The 19,088-nt window shown below is 40.8% G+C and overlaps 1 protein-coding gene across 1 annotated transcript in view; it reads left to right on the forward strand.

Moving 5' to 3' along the window:
• TDRD3 (tudor domain containing 3) overlaps positions 1 to 19,088 on the forward strand; it is a 288,299-nt gene that overhangs the window by 214,690 nt on the left and 54,521 nt on the right. Inside the window, exons 9-10 of the mRNA XM_056555486.1 lie at positions 2,062 to 2,218; positions 18,050 to 18,175. Of these exons, the coding sequence (XP_056411461.1) occupies positions 2,062 to 2,218; positions 18,050 to 18,175 (283 nt within the window). The remainder of the gene's footprint in view (positions 1 to 2,061; positions 2,219 to 18,049; positions 18,176 to 19,088) is intronic.

Consider the following 19,088-nt stretch of genomic DNA (forward strand, 5'->3'; position numbering starts at 1 on the left):
CCTGAAATTTTTCAATAAAATGAAGTATTTCTCACACAAAAGGATTGCAGTAACACGTTTTGCTATACACATGTTTATTCCCTTTGTGTGTATTGGAATTAACCAAAAAAGGGAGGAAAAAAAGAAAATTGGTCATAATGTCACACCAAACTCCAAAAAACAGCTGGACAAAATTGTTGGCACCCTTAACTTAATATTTGGTTGCACACCCTTTGGAAAAAAATACTGAAATAAGTCTCTTCCTATAACCATCAAAAAGGTTCTTACACCTCTCAGCCGGAATGTTGGACCACTCTTCCTTTGCAAACTGCTCCAGGTCTCTCTTATTGGAAGGCGCCTTTTCCCAACAGGAATTTTAAGATCTCTCCACAGGTGTTCAATGGGATTTAGATCTGGACTCATTGCTGGCCACTTCAGAACTCTCCAGCACTTTGTTGCCATCCATTTCTGGGTGCTTTTTGACATATGTTTGGGGTCCTTGTCCTGCTGGAAGACCAAAGATCTCGAACACAAACCCAGCTTTCTGACACTGGGCTGTACAGTGCGACCAAAAATCAGTTGGTAATCCTCAGATTTCATGATGCCTTGCACACATTAAAGGCACCCAGTGCTAGAGGCAGCAAATCAACCCCAAAACATCATTGAACCTCCTCATATTTCACTGTAGGTACTGTGTTCTTTTCTTTGAAGGACTCATTCTGTTTTCAGTAAACAGTAGAATGATGTGCTTTACCAAAAAGCTCTATCTTGGTCTCATCTGTCCCCAAGACATTTTCCCAGAAGGATTTTGGCTTACTCAAGTTCATTTTGGCAAAATGTAGTCTTTCTTTTTTTATGTCTCTGTGTCAGCAGTGGGGTCCTCCTGGGTCTCCTGCCATAGCATTTCATTTAAATGTCGACAGATAGTTCATGTTGACACTGATGCTCCCTGAGCCTGCAGGACAGCTTGAATATCTTTGGAACTTTGTTTGGGGCTGCTTATCCACCATCCGGTCTATCCAGCGTTGACACCTTATATTCATTTTTCTCTTCTGTCCATGCCCAGGGAGATAAGCTATAGTGCCCTGGGTTGCAAACTTCTTGATAATGTTGTGCACTGTGAAAAAAGGCAGATCTAGATCTCTGGAGATGGACTTGTAACCTTGAGATTGTTGATATTTTTCCACAATGTTGGTTCTCAAGTCCTCAGACAGTTCTCTTCTCCTCTTTCTGTTCTCCATGCTTAGTGTAGCACACACAGACACACAATGCAAATACTAAGTAAACTTCTCTCCTTTTTATCTGCTTTCAGGTGTGATTTTTATATTGCCTACACCTGTTACTTGCCCCAGGTGAGTTTAAAGGAGCATCACATGCTTGAAACAATCTTATTTTTCCACACTTTTAAAAGAGTGCCAATAATTTTGTCCAGACCATATTTTTTTTTGGTGTGACATTATGTCCAATTTGCTTTTTTTCCTCCTTTTTTGGTTTAGTTCCAATACACACAAAGGGAATAAACATGGGTATAGCAAAACATGTGTTATTGCAATCCTTTTCTGTGAGAAATACTTCATTTTCTTGAAAAATTTCAGGGGTGCCAACATTTACGGCCATGACTATGATTTATAGCTCCGCAATGTAATTGCATTGGAAAATTGGTCTTGTCCTAACCAACTAAATAAGCAGTCTCGTAGTGCAAGGATAAATACAGTGCTGAAGATGACAAGATCAATAGAACATTTCCCCTTTAATGTGCAAATTTGTTAGAGCGACAGTAAATCTTCCCATCTTTTTTTAAGCCCCGTACTGATTATTTTGATGTCATTTCATGTTTTCAATAAAGAATACATTGTTAAATGCTTTTTTGGCTGTTCGGCAAAAGCCCCCAGGTTTTATCAGAGCACAGTCACATAAAATAAATTATCTTGTTTTGGAAGATTTTCTGTTTTGATACTTTGCATTTATACATGTAAAAGCTTTAGGAAATCACTAAGGTGAATAGGATTACAGCACTGAATACAATATTGCATCAGAATAAGAAATGATACAAAGTTTCTGTCTTTCTTTTATTTCTTAAAGGTTGATGAGAAGGCCCTGAGACACATCACAGAGATGGGCTTCAGTAAAGAAGCAGCCAGGCAGGCACTGATGGACTTCAGCAACAATATGGAGGCAGCTTTAAATTTCCTTCTTGCTGGCAGCAAACCAAAGCCTGTTCAAGGGCCACCACCCCGAGGTATATATCTTTTAAGAATCAATGGCTAATGTTGTAGATTTGTCAGTTTTTGGACGTTTCCTCCGGACAGGTTTTGATAAATCTCCCCCATTGTGTTTATCTTGTTGACTAATGCTAAAGGAAAAAAAGTTTTCCCGTCATTTTGACCTCAATACTCCATTATGACAAAGTTAAATTATAATTTGTTGAAAAGGAAAAACTCTAATATTGAGTACTTTACTCAGTACTTTGCTGAAGCACCTTTTGCAATGAATGCCGCCTCTAATCTGATGCTGCATGGTTTGCATACCTGAATTTGGGGATTTTCTGACCTTCTTCTCTGCAGATTTTCTCTAGCTCTGGCAGGTAGGATGGGGTGGGGGCTGTTGGTGGACGGCCCTTTTTAGGTCTCTTTAGAAATGCTCGATTGGGTTTAAGTAAAGGCTCCAGCTGGGCCCCTCAATGACTTTATTCATAGCGTTGTCTGTAGGCCACTCTCAGCCTGATGGCTTGGTTCTTGCTCTGATATGCATTGCCAGCTGCAAGACCTTATAAAGACAGGGCTGTGTCTAGCCCAGTCATGTCCAATTAGCTTAATTCACTCAGATGATTATGATCAAGGTGTAAAATTATATTAAAGATGAGAAAATGGGAGGCCTGATAGCTATATTTCAAGTGTCTTAGCAAAGCATCTGAATACCTATGTCCAAGCAAAGTTTTAGTGCTTCATTTGCAAACATTTCTAAATATTCTGCAGCCTCTAGCCTCTTAGCTGCAGTTATTACACGAAAACCCTGTGCAGCGCTTGTATTAGTAAAGTCAACTTTGCAAGTTGAGTAACCTTTGTCTGGGAAAAGGAGGGGTCATTGAGGTTCATTCTGACTCCTCTTCCCAGGCAGGACTCTCTTTTCAGTGGAAGATGTTAAGCCTCTGATTAAGACTGCGTTCAGACCACCGTCTACACCCGTCCCGTTCTTCTCCCGTCAAAAATAAAAACTGACCTTAAAAAAAAACTGACAAAAATTGATGCAAACGGATGTTATCCACTTGTATCCGTTTGGATTCATTATTGTTCAGTTAATAAACCAAAAAAAGTTCAGTTAATAAATCGTAAAAGCGTATTGAAAAAAACTGATGCAAACAGATGACATTAAAAGCTCATCCTTTTTCCATAGACTTCAATGTTAAATTTACTGTATCCATTTTTTTCTTCATTTTTTTTGACGGGAGAAAAAATACTACATGCACAGTCTTTTCTCCCGTAAAATAAAAACGGAAATGAGCGCAGACAGGTGCAAAGGGATGTGAAAGGATTGTAAAAAAAAAATCCCATTGACATCAGTGGGATTATTTTACAACCATTTGTAGTCCGTTTACAAGCAGCAACAACGGAAACTAAACAGGGACAAAAAAAACGTGGGCAGACGGCCGTATGAACACACCCTTAGGCAGTCAAGTCCACCATAAACATTGAGAACAATAGAGAACCTCAGTACATCCAGGAAAGGATATTTAAAGGTTTAAATCCTGGGAAGTAGAATACATTTCATGTTCAGGTATGGCTAGAAAAGAGAGTGGGCTAACTTCGTTAGGAAATTCCTTTTCCTTTAGACAATAAAATGTATATACGCGTATGAAGAGAAGGGAAATATCCCCAAAAATGTATTCTCTCCTGGCTAAGATCTCTGGAGACTGTATCTCCAGAAAGATATACAGTAGCAGCATTGGAGAAAGGTCATAAAGAGCTAGTACATTATTTGCTGGATAAAAATGACCAGGAAAAGGTTAATGGACTTTAACATGTATACCTTGGAAGAAAGACATGACAGAGGGGATATGATAGAAACTTTTACAAACTTAAAAGAAATTAACACAGTAAAGGAGCAGAGGATAGAAGAATGGAAGAACAACCACCACAAGAGAATATAGTTTTAAATTAGAGGGACAACAGTTTATGCAGTAATATCAGGAAGTATTACTTTACTGAGAGAGTAGTGGATGCATGGAATAGCCTTCCTGCAGAAGTCATAGCTGTAGATGCAGTGAAGTAGTTTAAGCATGCATGGGATACGCATAAGGCTGTCCTTCATATAAGATAGGGCCAGAAACTATTCAGAATTATTGGACAGAGTTGATGGGCCGAATGGTTCTTATTTGCTGACACAATCTTTTATTTATTTATTTATTTATTTATTTAAATAAGTAGTTTTATTTTTGTAACAAAAGACAAAAACATGGCAATAGCAGAGGAGTGAAAAAAAATTGCCAATACTATGTTCAAATAAACAGAACTATACAGAAATACAACAACAAATATGACACCGAAATCAGATGCAAGGGAAGCAATCTTCCATGGATAATAAGGAAGGGGAAGGTGGGGAGGGGGAAGATAGTAGATAAGGAAGGGAAAAGGGAAGAGATAAAGCAAGGGGAAGAAGAGAGAAAGGAAAAAGAGAGGAAAGAAAGAGGACCTTGTGGTGCAGCCACACCTCCGCAAGTCCCCACATCTAGAAACCAGGCAGTGCCCAAGCAGTGCAGGGAAAAGTAGGAGGCCACGAGAGAGATCTAAACAGGAGAGGATGGCTGGTGGAGAGTTCTAAAATCAGGGGAAGTAACCTAGTCAGTACACTGGGACCAGATGGCCACGTTTTTGTCTCACGGCACGAGTCTGCTAAGAGCTCCTCCATTCTATTCAAATGGACCACCTCCTGAAGCCAGTATGAAGGGGATGGAGGCATTGTAAACCTCCAGAGTTTAGTAAAAACAGTCCTAGCAACTAGTAGGAGGAAGTAGAGGACAGTCTTTGTCCCTCGGGGTGTTGCAACTGGAAACACTGAGACAAGAAGGGGGCCGGGTCTAGAGGTAGGCGAACTGAGGTCATACAGTGCACTTGATCCAGCACTTGGGACCAATAAGTAGACAGGAGAGGATATGTCAGCCAAATGGGTTGGATCGTGCCACCTGCTGCACCACAGCGCCAACACACATCTGGTAAGGACGGTAATAAACGTGAGAGGAGGGCCAGAACCCTGTACCACCTAGTAAGCAATTTATAATTAGTTTCCTTAACCTTACAAAAAATGTATGTTTTGTGGCACATGGTCACTGCCGTCACCCACTCCTCGATCTGTGAACAAGCAACCCACCACTTTTTCCCAACTAAGGCGGAAAGTAATAGATTGTTCCCTAAAAGAGTTTCGAGGTGAAGATACATAAGCGTTCGAAAAGGGGTTAGCTGAAGTTGTAATTCCGCTTTAGTAGAGCCATAGAAGTGACGTAGTTATGAATATTGAAAGATGGAGGTAAGAGAGAGGTCGCCATCTTTGACAAGGGAGGCAAGCGGTTTTTGAGCAGACAAGTCGAGAAGGTCCCTAAAGGTCGTCCCCTCACTCCTGAGTTTACTCAGGAAGGCAGGGGCAGAAAGAGCTGGCAGGAAAGTAATATTCCCAAACACCGGGTAAGAGGGCCAAATAGGAAGCAAGCATCAAAGCAATAGAAGCAATCCCCAGGGGCAGGGAGGAGAGGACCACATTTAATGTTTCTATGAGAGGCAGCACTAATCCTTGCAATTCAGGTGTCTATGACTTAATGAGTTGGAAGGGGGAATTACCTCCAAGTCTAACCTGTCTGTGGTTCCCTATAAGATGGATTATTTGTTTGGCTCGTCTCTTGACTACAGCCTAGAGAGGGCTTCAGATGGAAAGTTAGTGTCCCCCTCTGTTCCACAACAGTATAAACTCAGAGGGGTTTATGTAGCAGAAGAGAGTGGAGGGGTCCTAAGAAGAGCAGGGTGTTACTTTCTGGTTTCAATTCTACCAGAAAGTCGCAATGATATTAGGGTTCCGGTAGAAGGTTTGCTCATTCCAACCTCGAGTGGAAGACTGTGTTCATTGGTCATTTTATTCTGAGCACAATAAGGCATGGTTTAAAAATGTTTTATTGTCTCAGGCAGTTCTAAGAGTAATTACTGCAGACCTTCGTGCCTATATCTCGAAAAAAAAGGGTGTCTGCTCCAGTGCCAGCAGAGGAAAGGGGAGAAGGAGTCTGCTCCACTTTCTTCCTTTTGAGAAAACTGATCTGTTCATTTGGCACAATTATAAATCTCAAAGCAGTGAACAGTTATTTACCATGTGAGAGTTTCAGGACTGCTTCATGGCCATCCTGAATCTGAGTGTTGCATATTACCATGTGTCCATATTTGCAGAACATAGGTTTAAAGTGGTCTTTAACTATGCTTTCTTACAACACCAATACAAAGTTTTCCTATTTGGTATATCTCAAACCCCAATCACGGCCCACATTGGGGAGAAAGATGTTGTGATTGTTCCATACCATGACAACTTTCTCTTTGTGGCCGAGTTGGAGCAGAAATTCCGGTATTGGAATCGGGAGAAATCATCAAAGCTGCCCAGTCTATTCCTTTTGGGGATTCTGTAAGACTCCATATAATAGATATGTTACTGCTAAGAAAATCAGGTGATTGCCGCTGCGAGCAGGCCAGGGGGCAAGATGGGGCGGGGGGTGGCAACAACTGGTGGCACACTATGGGTCAGGTCACTGGCGAATCTGCCTCGTAAAATACACTGTCGATCTGTTACATGTGACCCTGCCCTGTAGCTTATTGGATCAAGCAGATTATTATGGCAGTTTATCAGTCCTTTGGTTCCTACAGAGTTTGGGTCCCACTCTACGAGAGCAGTAGCGACTTCCTGGGTAGAAAGAGCGTCAGCACCTATAGAGCAAATCTGTATGACTCCTATTTGGAGCCCACCCACCCCACAGCCCCTCTGTTTCCCCAAAAACACACACCGTACACTACAGCAGGGTGCAAATATGCATTGTGAACCTATCTTTACAGATGAAAGGCGCGATACAGAGGTATAACAAAAGATGTTCCAGAATTATTATTTGTTGGGAAATGTATGTAATTACTAAAACAGACAGGCCAGGAGAGGTCACATGTCATTTTGTTACATATTTAAAATACACAATTAGTGATTTCATTTTTATTACCGTATATACTAGAGTATAAGCCGAGTTTTTCAGTAAGATTTTTCGTGCAGAAAACTCCCCCCTTGACTTATACTCGAGTGAACTCTCCGCCTGTCAATCCCTTCATCAATGGTCCTCAACCTGCGGACCTCCAGAGGTTTCAAAACTACAACTCCCAGCATGCCCGGACAGCCGATGGCTGTCCGGGCATGCTGGGAGTTGTAGTTTTGCAACTTCTGGAGGTCCGCAGGTTGAGGACCATTGATGAAGGGATTGACAGGCGGTGATGATGAAAGGGGGGGGGGGGGGGTGATGACGGGGGTCTGGATGATGACTTGGGGGGGGGGGGGGATGATGTATTTCCCACCCTAGGCTTATAGTCGAGTCAATAAGTTTTCCTGGGTTTTGGGGGGGAAATTAGGGGCCTCGGCTTATATTCGGGTGGGCTTATACTCGAATATATATGGTATGCAGTAATAAGCATATTCATATGTTTGGTAGGTCTACACATTGCATTAGTTATTTTTGTAATTGTAACATATACTTATAACTGGAGGGGAAACATTTTTGCAGACTCAATTGTGCATATTTGCCTCAATATTGTTTTGAGTTGCTGGCTAATTTTGTTTAGTTTTTTTGTCTCATTTTTCAAGCATTCTATATGGCAAAGCCTAAAATCTGACCGTTACAAATAATTTTGCTGTTTACCACTTAACATTTGGATTCCTGCCAGCCTCTTTAGGAAAAGTCATGATTTGCTATTCATATACTATGAGGAGGCAGCAATTAAGTAAAATGCCTTCTTTTTTCATCTTAGACTTTGGCAGCCAAATTTATAAAGCTTTAGAGTAAATTTTACTTTTGTTATTCTTGACATTATTGTGGAGAAGGAATAAACACTTTGCAGGTTTATTTTATTTTGGTTGTCCTTGTTTGGTTGTAACAATGTATAATCTTTATATGTGGCCAGCATATTCTGCAGATCTTTTAGATTTTGTTTGAATAATACAGATATTTTAGTAGATGATTTAAAAGGAAAGCTTTTAGTGATTTATCGTACAGTACTATGATTGAGTGAACATAATACACTGTTGACATCCCACTGCCGAAACCTGGGGATCAGAGATAAATCAGATCCCACTAATGCTTTAGATGCTGTGCTAAAAATGATCACCGCATCTAAGTGGTGATGTATAAGAAAGGTGCTTTCTGTCACCTCCAGCAGCCACACACACAGCAATTTCTGGGTGTTTTTGGTTTATGTCAGTGTAAAAATAAAATGCATAATCCATCACAGTACAGATTTATTGAGCATTAAACATTATGTTTAAAAATAAAGTCCCCAGGAACGGAGTGTGTTGACCCTTGCACGAAGCATTAGCCGCCATGTCTCCTCCATATATCTCTATGGAAGTGCAGCAGATACCCCAACACTGTATCTATAGGCCGCCACTTCATGTGGTGGTCAACACTCCCCGTTCCTAGTAAGGATCGGTGTGCCGTACAGGAGGTCGGGGACCCCCACAATCAGACACTTAGCCCCTACCCAAAGGATAAAGGATAAGTTGTCCTGCATGATAGTTTTCCTTCAAGTGAACTATACATTTGTGGTACTGCAACAACTATTTCTGTACAATAAACCCCCAAAAATAGCCCTTGCCCACCCTGACAACTTCATGCTGCTGCTGCTGCTTGTTTTCTGTCTGAGTAAAAATATCAAGAACAACATCTTTCAAATGAATTATTTATTCACAACAGTATATAGGTGGTTCAATACAGTAATTAGATGCGTGAACAATCTTGTGACAGGAAAGCATAAAGGACAATGCACATTGGGACAACTAGTCTTATCACTATCTGGTATGCCTGCCTGACAGTCTGTAGGTCCCCTGTCCTAGTGACCTCCTAGTGGACCCTAGGCTAGGTGGGGGATACCAAGCTTAGATATGGTAAACAAATATGATACAGACGGCAGGGACAAGCCCCTATAGAGGAGGGGGTTAGAGTACAAACGCACAATTGTATCAAATATTTCACAGATGAAACAAAAAACATGTGGTAGCTACAGGAGTATAGCAAACCCGTGGGTGATGACCAGGTGAATAGCACAGTACATCACAGTTCATACATCAAGGATAGACATTTGTCTGTAGAGCATAACCAGAGGTATTATTATGCAATAATAAGTGAAACCAAACATATCTGGCAGATTAATGAACATAGGGGTGACTGCACCTTTTTTTAATTAAATAAAATAAAAAAGCATCTACTTTGATAAGCCACCAGATGCAAACCAAGTAGCGGCCTGATGTTACCAGGGCGGGTAAGGAACATGATTTTTTGGCCCTCCCCAGCTTTTATAACTGCAGCCTGTTACTGTTCAGGCTCAGGCTTTGAAGCTGTATTTTTTATGCTATGGCCTGTTGGTACCCAGCTCTTCCTGGTACCCTTGGTGCCGGTGGATACTGAGATATTAATGGGGGTTTGTGATGTTGTGGTTGTTTTGGGGGCTGACACTAAGCCCCAGCTTAGTAATGAACTCTGTCTATGAGATGTTAAAAGAATTTCAAAAAAGTTTCCACCACAGCCCTCATTAGCCATTTTATAAAAAAAAAAAAAAAAAAACTGCTGGTCATCCAACATTGTCCACAACATTAACAAATGTGTAAAAAACTGCCTTTACTCTAAGCTAGGCAGAGAATGAGGTTTTCAGTTCCTAGTAGCTACAGTACTATGCTGCAATTCTAAGCCTTTTCTCTTTCCTGACCCTAGTGGCGATAGCAAGAGTATTTAAAAGCTGCAGTATGCAATTTAACTTTTATGTGATACAGTCTGCCTATAGCCCATACTACATCATGAAGACAAAATAAGAGAGAAGTGGACAGCGCCTCATGTAATCCTGAGTGGTGACAGGAAACCCACCGGAGCCCTCTCACCTTTGGATGTACTTGGGTTCAGGCGTATCCCCCCTAAATCAAGGAGATCCCAGCCTTGCAGGCCAGCAGTAGAATGGACGGTGTCCTGTGGCGGGGAACCATAACAGCAATAATCCCAGCAGACAGAGCATAAGATACTGCTGTAGAGGCCCTACCATAAAAGGATCCAGCTTTCAGGTGATATTAATAAATGTCTTTTATTGACATCACATAAAATAATAAAAATGGACTACACAGATAAAAGCAAAATGCATTTTGGGAGTATTATTTCCCTTTTTCAATTGCAGAAAGATGAAGAGGTCTATACATACAAGTTCAAGACAGGTATAAATACACAATAATGGTGCCAAAAGGAAAATAGGGGCCTTTATGTGATGTCACCAAACATATGGTGTTCACAACGTTCTTACCAGTTAAGTAAAAGTATATAAAAAATATATATTAAGAAAACACATTAGTGGAATTCGGTATATAATAGGTTAAAAAGGATAATCCTGGTGCATGAAATGAAAATAAAATCATAAGCGTTGTGTAAGATTTGATAACAAGGTTATGACAGCAGGATGTTGATGTGGGTGTCATAGATTCATTCGTGAAGATTTTAGCCAATCAGGAGTTACTATGAAGGATAATCTCCGAGCCAGTTAGACCAGAGCATCAGTAGTTGCTAGGCAGAAGGGTTGTAAAAATGTGAATGTAGTCACATGACTGAAAATGGACCATGAAACTATGCAGATATGTTTCAAAGCGAGGTGGAATTAACCATGAAAGGACTGGGTTTATTTTTGTAATATTGTTGTTGTAGTAGCGGAATCAGTATGGGATGTAAACAGCTGCATGTTCATACATACAATTCAATTGGATAAGGTAAGTATAATAAAAAGGGAAAGAAAGGTTGCAGCAGCACTCTTGGTCAAAAAATGGAGGCTCTTAGCACACTTTTTGATCAAAACGTGTCCCTCATCCACCACGTGGAGATGGCCTCAAGTGCACTATGAGCCTCCATTTTTTGACCGAGTGCTGCTGCAACCTTTCTTTCTTTATTGTATACTCGGTATTTGTCACAGCAGCGTGCACCCGTGTATTAGGTAGTTGTGCTGGCTATTTTTCTTTTTTGTATTTTTGCTTTACAAGCAAGGGGGGAGTGGCACCATCTCTAGCCCTGCACACCCCTCCCTTTTCACAGGAGGTTTTAAATTGGTAGGGGATCCTGCATTTCACCCAGTCAGAGGCCATATGCCCAGCAGGTGAGTGAATCAAGCATGGCAGGGTCCCATCCAAAATGGGGCCACCTCATAGATTTTAATTTCAATTTGATAGTGGCTCCTGCAAGTCACCCAGTCAAAGGCTATATGCCCAGCAGAAGGTGAATTGATTTAGCATTTTAGGGTCCCATCCGAAATGAGGCCACCTCCGCATGGTGGATGGGGGACACATTTTGATCAAAAAGTGCGCTAAGAGCCTCAATTTTTGCTACTTTATTTTTAGTTTAATGAAAACTGCCCAGAGTCAATATGGATATGGTCTGAAAAGGGATCTAGCGGACACAGTGTTCTAGACAGGAGTCAAGTCCTGGAAAAAAAAAAAAAGGGTGAGAACTCAAGATTTCCACACAATGGCTGGTTCTGCAGGACACCTGCTAATGGGAACGGTGTTCCTGCTGTGGAAGAAGTGAAGGAGCTCAGTTCCCATGTGTTTCTGCAGGACTTGAGCTCTGGTTATAGAGGGTAACGAAACAGAACCTTGACTTGTTTGGGAAGGACACATGTCTATAACAATGCGGGCAAACATATATCTAAATATTTTGCAGAGATGTGTATATCTGTAAAACTAGGACAATAGTGTATAGGGTATAGAGTGTATATTACAAAAACATATATAATTGTGAAATGAGGAAGGTATATATACCCATAAACGGAGACCGATTATATAATAGAATAACCAAAAAGCATAGCATATGTGTCATCATAGGAAATAAGGACAGAGCAGCAGGGATCACATGACATTTTCAATATACTTATTGAGACCAAGGGAAACTAAAGTGTAAATATCCAATAGTTATCTCTTTTGCAAAGTGTGGCATATCACTGGTGAGTTTCTTTTGAGATATGTTAGATCGGAATGACTGAAAAGGATGGAAAATCACACTTATGTTTAGCGGCACCATGTCGAGATACACTATTAAGTTGGAAACCTCTATTTACATTGGATCGGTGCTTGTTGGATTGTCCTTCCTACATACTGAAATCCGCATGAGCATTGTTGTAGATAGGTTGTATATGAGGTAATACCGTAATATTGGACTAGAAGGTTTTGCATTTGCTTACAATATTCGCATCCAAGAATCTCTGGCATATTGTTTATCACAGATTTCTTAGTCGGAGGTTTTGATCTGGCTTTTCTAAATGTAATATTTGGCTGAGAAGGAAGGGTGCCTTTCAGAAAGGGATCCAGCAAAGGGGTTTTCTAATGAGATTGGAGGATACCTCTAATTTTTTTTGTTGTCGCAGGTATATGAAGTTATGAAATTATAGGAGCGATTATCAGTTCCCGTTTGTAGAGCCCTAGTAGCTGCTTTTTTGGACAGACATGTTTTTTGGTCAAGTTTCTCTGCCTTTTTGCGGCTATGTTTTATTGGGAATGGGGATATCCTTTCGCTTTGAATCTATGGTCCGGAATCTTACTCTGCATTTTGTAGTCACTATTTTCAGTACAGTTGTGCCGGATGCACTTGAATTGTTTAGATGAAATTTTGTGGATCCATTTTTTTAAGTGGCAACTAGAATAATCTAAAGAACTGTTGCCATCACTCAACATATTTAAAGTAGATTTTGGTTTTAATTTTGTTTTGCAGCGTTATTATTGTAGTGATTTGAAGTGAAGTGTAAATTCCAAGAATTTTTGAGTTCCCTGATGAAAGATTCCACGTCATCCTTACTTCCATCCCATATGATGAATATGTCATTGATATAGCGTCTAAGTCTTGCAGTGATGAGAGGTGATGGTTGTATATTACGTTTTCTTCAAAAAGGCCTATGAAGATAAACTAGGTGTGAACTGTGTCCTATCGCAGTCCCGCATTGCTGTTTATAGATATGACCATTACATTGGAAGACATTATGTTGGGAAATGAATCTGATGCTGTCCAGGATTAATTTTCTTTGGGGATGAGGCATGGTTGGATCATTATTAAGAAAATGTGAAACTGCTGCTATACCGAGTTCGAGATCAATACTAGTGTATAGTGAAGTGAGATAGATAGAGATCTATATATATATATATATATATATATATATATATATATATATATATAGTGAGAAAACTGTATTTATCTAACCATTCCATATTGATAATGCTAATAATGAAGTCTGCTGTATCGATTGTACAGTATATGAGGGAAGTGAGGTCACATATTTTTGTAATAGAATATCTATATATATTGGGAAAGGTTGAAAGTGAGAAAATTAATCCAAGCAATGATCTGTCTACCTGGAGGATTCATAGGGTCTTTGTGTACCTTAGGTAAATGGTAAAATAAAGGGGTATCTGGTTCAGTGATGTGGATAAAATTGGATTCCTGTGCGCAGTACTGGAGACCGTATCTCCAGAAGGATATAGATACTCTAGAGTAGTGGTCCTCAACCTGCGGACCTCCAGATGTTGCAAAACTACAACTCCCAATATGCTCGGACAGCCAACGGCTGTCCGAGCATGCTGGGAGTTGTAGTTTTGCAACATCTGGAGGTCCGCAGGTTAAAGACCACTACTCTAGAGAGAGTTCAGAGAAGATCTACTAAACTAGTACATGGATTGCAGTATAAAATTTACCAGGAAAGGTTAAAGGACCTTAACATGTATAGCTTGGAAGAAAGAAGAGACAGAGGGGATATGATGGTTCCCTTTATGTATTTAAAAGTCTCTAACATGGTAAAGAAGGAGAGTATATTTAAAAGAAGAAAAACTACCACAAGAGGACATAGTTTTAAATTAGAGGGGGAAAGGTTTCTGCAGTAATATCAGGAAGTATTACTTTACTGAGAGAGTAGTGGATGCATGGAATAGCCTTCCTGCAGAAGTGGTCGCTGCAAATACAGTGGTGGGATAAGCATAAGGCTATCCTTCATATAAGATAGGGCCAGGGACTATTCATAGTATTCAGATTATGGGGCAGACTAGATGGGCCAAATGGTTCTCATCTGCCGACACATTCTATGTTTCGTTGTTTGGTCAGAGCTCCAATCTTGTATGTATAGTCATCTTAACCCTTATGCAATTGAAAAAAAGGGTGATAATACTCCCAAAACGCATTTTGCTTTTATCTGTTTAGTCCACCTTTATTATTTTATGTGATGTCAATAAGACATTTATTTAATATCACCCTGAAGCTGGATCCTTTCACGGTAGCGCCTCTACAGCAGTACTTTTTGCTCTGTCTACTGGGATTACAGCCCGTACTGACACACTACTTGCTGTACCTACCTCCTGCCAATAACCCCAGCATCTGCCCAGACTCATATTTCTGCTTTACACTGATTCAAACAACCAGGCAGTCAGCGTAACCAACTGTAAGTCCTATGCTTGTGGTCAGTAAATAGAACCTTTACTTGCTGACCAAAAGAACAGGACTGACAGTTAACTAACAGCAAGCAGCAATGTGAGTAGGGTGCAGATGCTGGGATTTGTGGTTGGCAGATGTTATAGGCTGTGCTGTAGATTAACTGGAACTGGAGGGCAAAATCACACACCTAAAAAGGAATAACAGGGATGTGGAAATCCTATAGCCCGACGCCCGGGACAAGTAGTTTTGGGCGCTGGACAGGTGAATTGTTTATAGATTTAGCCCTGTATCGGGCTAGCAGGGAGAGACAGACAGACTTCCCCCTTATTTTTCTTTAATGTCGGTGTGAGGCACAGGAGCCGATGGAAGTCTACACCTCACACCGACACTCAGAGTGTATGGAGGGGGCGGCGGCCTCCAGCTGACTGCAGAGCCCCCTTATCTCTCCTCCCGGAGGATGGACGGAGCTCAGAAGACACAGCAAGGTGAGAGAGAGGATGTTGACAGCTCCATCCCCGCACACAGCTCTACCCCTCCCCCTCCCCGGTTCTGTCTAGACAGGACCTAATCCACCACGGGGAGGTTGCTTGTTTGTACGGGGAAAACACAGAGCAGGGGGGAGGGGAGAGAGGAGAGGACGGAAATCTCACCTCACACCGGCCGGGACTACAGCTCTGATGTCCACTCATGGCGGCTCAGGTGAGGAGACCGAGAATGCAGGCGGCGGCAGGAAGGGTGGTTGTATATGTATGGTGTGAGTGTATGTGTGATGTGTGTATGTAATGTATGATGGGGGGGGCAGCGGCAGGTGTATGTATGATGTGTGCATATGTATGGTGCATATCAGTGTTTCCCAACCAGGGTGCCTTCAGCTGTTGCAAAACTACAACTCCCAGCATGCTGGGAGTTGTAGTTTTGCAACAGCTGGAGGCACCCTGGTTGGGAAACACTGGTGGATATGTATGGTGTGAGTGTATGTGTGTATGATGTCTATGTGTAATGTGTATGTAATGTATGATGTGTGTATAATGTCTAAGTGTGATGTGTATGTATGTGATGTATGATGTGGGGTGGGCAGCGGCAGATGTATGATGTGTGTATATGTATGGTGTATATGTATGGTGTATATGTATGTGTATGTGTGTATGTAATGTATGATGTGTGGGGGGGGCAGCGGCGGGTATATGTATGGTGTATATGTATAGTGTATATGTATGGTGTGAGTGTATGTGTGTATGTAATGTATGATGTGTGGTGGGCAGCGGCAGGTGTATGTATGATGTGTGCATATGTATGGTGTATATGTATGGTGTGAGTGTATGTGTGTATGTAATGTATGATGTGTGGGGGGGGCAGCGGCGGGTGTATGTATGATGTGTGTATATGTATGGTGTATATGTATGGTGTGAGTGTATGTAATGTATGATGTGTGGGGGGGGCAGCGGCGGGTGTATGTATGATGTGTGTATATGTATGGTGTATATGTATGGTGTGAGTGTATGTAATGTATGATGTGTGGTGGGCAGCGGCAGGTGTATGTATGATGTGTGCATATGTATGGTGTATATGTATGGTGTGAGTGTATGTAATGTATGATGTGGGGGGGGCAGTGGCGGGTGTATGTATGATGTGTGTATATGTATGGTGTATATGTATGGTGTGAGTGTATGTGTGTATGTAATGTATGATGTGGGGGGGGCAGTAGCGGGGGGGGGGTGTGTGTGTATGATATGGGGGCAGTGGCTGGTGCATGTATGATATGTGTATATATGAATGTTTTGTATAGGAGCGGACTGTCACGTCGGGCATTAGGGCAGTTGCACCATCTAATTTTATTTATTTTTAGTGGCACCCGCACTAAATTGCACCCCCAGAATCCCGCCCCCTTCATACTCACCCGCCAACCAAGAGCCCCACGGATGCACGCAAACACGCCCGAACCAAAACTACAACTCCCAGCATGTTGGACCATAACCTAAACTGTAGAACTATAAAGTGCAACATGCTGGGAGTTGTAGTTTTGGTTCGGGTCAGCTGCAGAGCTATAGGCTGCATCAGGGCATGCTGGGTGTTGTAGTTACTAACTGTAATTTCCAGTATTCCTTGACATAGACTATGGCTCTGCAGCTGACACAAACCAAAACTACAACTCCCAGCATGTTACACAATAACCTTAACTGTACTATACAGTGCAACATGCTGCAACACCCACACAACCATAGGCTGTATCAGGGCATGCTGGGAGTTGTAGTTATCTACTAACTAGATGCAACTTCCAGCATTTTCTGACACAAAATGCACCATATAAACTGGAGAAGCAGAACCCCCCCAGTAACACATAAGTCCCTATTGAGACTGAAAAATAGTGATTAAAATATTTTAAAAAGTGCGTATACATGTGAATAAGCCCCTTTCCTAATAAAAGTTTCCAATTTTCTTTAAATAAAAATAATGTACAAAAATAAACATAAGTGGTATCGCTGCATGTGGAAATGTCCAGGCTATTAAATATGATGTTGATTAAACCGTACGGTGAACGGTGTAAATGTAAAAAATAGTCCAGAATTGTTCATTTTTGGTCACTTCATATGAGAATTTTTTTATAAGGTGATCAAAAAGTTATATCTAGACTTATCTGGGCTTGTCTCGGGTGTAAGAGGAGCTACAGCTCTCCAGCCGCTAATATCCTGATATGCTGCGATCGCCTATTAAACCATTAGATCACCGCGGCCGCTATTAAACCATTAGATCTAAGATGACAGCAGTGTCTAAAGGGATCTTATATCCATCCCTGGTGGTCTAGTGGGGGGGGATCAGACTATTTTGGTTGAAATTATTTCATCTACCAGGACAAGTGGATTTTCTTGAGGGACAAGTAGATTGTGTTCCGCTTTAGTCCCTTGGACAAGTATTTTTTTTTTACATTTCCACACCCCTGAATAGGGACATGTGACGTTGTTATTACACTTCAGTTTTTACATGATTATGATGGTGCGATACGATAGCATGTTATGGTGTTGTTCTTATCATGCCATCGCCATAATGTTAACAGTGGCTACATCTGTACTCCACAGTGGACAAAGCTTATTTTTAAAAAAAATGGCTGCTGTTTTCATCTTTCCATGCCACCCTCTAAGAAAATTTTTAAGGTTATTTCATTTTTTATGTGCCCAAACTCATGCTATGAAAATTACAATAATTCAAGCAAAAAATAAATGTGTTGAATGTGTCACAATTTGAATATGCACATAAGGGTTTTTTGTAGGATTGTTTTAAATGAATTCTTTATTTGTGATCCTTAATTAAAAATAGGATACGACTGGACACAGTAAGATTGTTTAAAAATGTCATATGTCCTCTGGACAGGTAAAGGAAAAGGTCGAGGAAGAACACGTGCAGAAGCAGATGATGAATTAACAAATGCTAGACCTTCTGCACCTAGTACACTGTTTGACTTTCTGGAATCGAAAATGGGAAATTTTTCACTTGAAGGTGAGTTTAGTACACATGAATATCATTTTTGTAAACAGTTGTTGGTCCTTTTTAATAATAACATTGTAGTTTAGTTTTTGTCATGTATTTTGTTCATGTAAATGTTAAGAATTTACTTTTTTTTTTTTTTTTTTTCTTACTATTAAGAAAATCTTGCCAAAGGGTATCCCCCTTATGGTGCACAGCTATTTCTCATTTTCTCTTGTTTTAGGGGGAAGAACCAGAGCTGGGCTATTTGCCTGCAGCATTCACACAGGTTCTTTCTGTTCCTAACTTGTCTGGCAATGCCATGACTCAGTGCTGAAAGTGCACTGGACTGAAAAGGCTGATACTGTGCTGGGGGATAATTTTCAAAGTACAATACTATAGATGTTATGTGTGTGGTGGAGGGGGTTACTGATGCACTGGCTTTGCATGGTGCTGTGTGAGCAGAAATGAAAGAAACAGCAGCAGCACAGCAAGAAAGTGGTTACACTAAGCACCTAACTGCCGCAGCTGATAATGACAAGCTTGGTCATGTTTTTTTTTTAAACATAAAAACAGAATGAGAACAAGGTTTGTTTACACACACACATAATAGGATCTGTTCTTTCAAGCAGAAATATTGCACTGCATTTAAAGCGCTTTATATTTTAAGAATGAGCAAAGTGTACTATCATAGAGACCAGTACATTTTGTTTTGGAGGTAACCGTGGTTTCTCCTGCTAAGAATAAGAAATCTTACTCCTTTTCGTAACCTGAATATAAAGCGTTGTAAATATAATGTGTAGATGCAGTGTGTAATGCAATGCTTGTGTTTCTTCCCAGCTGGTGTGGTTCAGCTTGCATTCTATTAAGTTGTGCTACTGTTTGATTTGTACTTGATCCATTTCTAGTTAGAAGACCTATATTCTTATAAGGCTATAATTTGGGT

Source organism: Hyla sarda, chromosome 2, assembly GCF_029499605.1.
Source record: "Hyla sarda isolate aHylSar1 chromosome 2, aHylSar1.hap1, whole genome shotgun sequence".
Lineage (NCBI taxonomy): Eukaryota > Metazoa > Chordata > Amphibia > Anura > Hylidae > Hyla > Hyla sarda.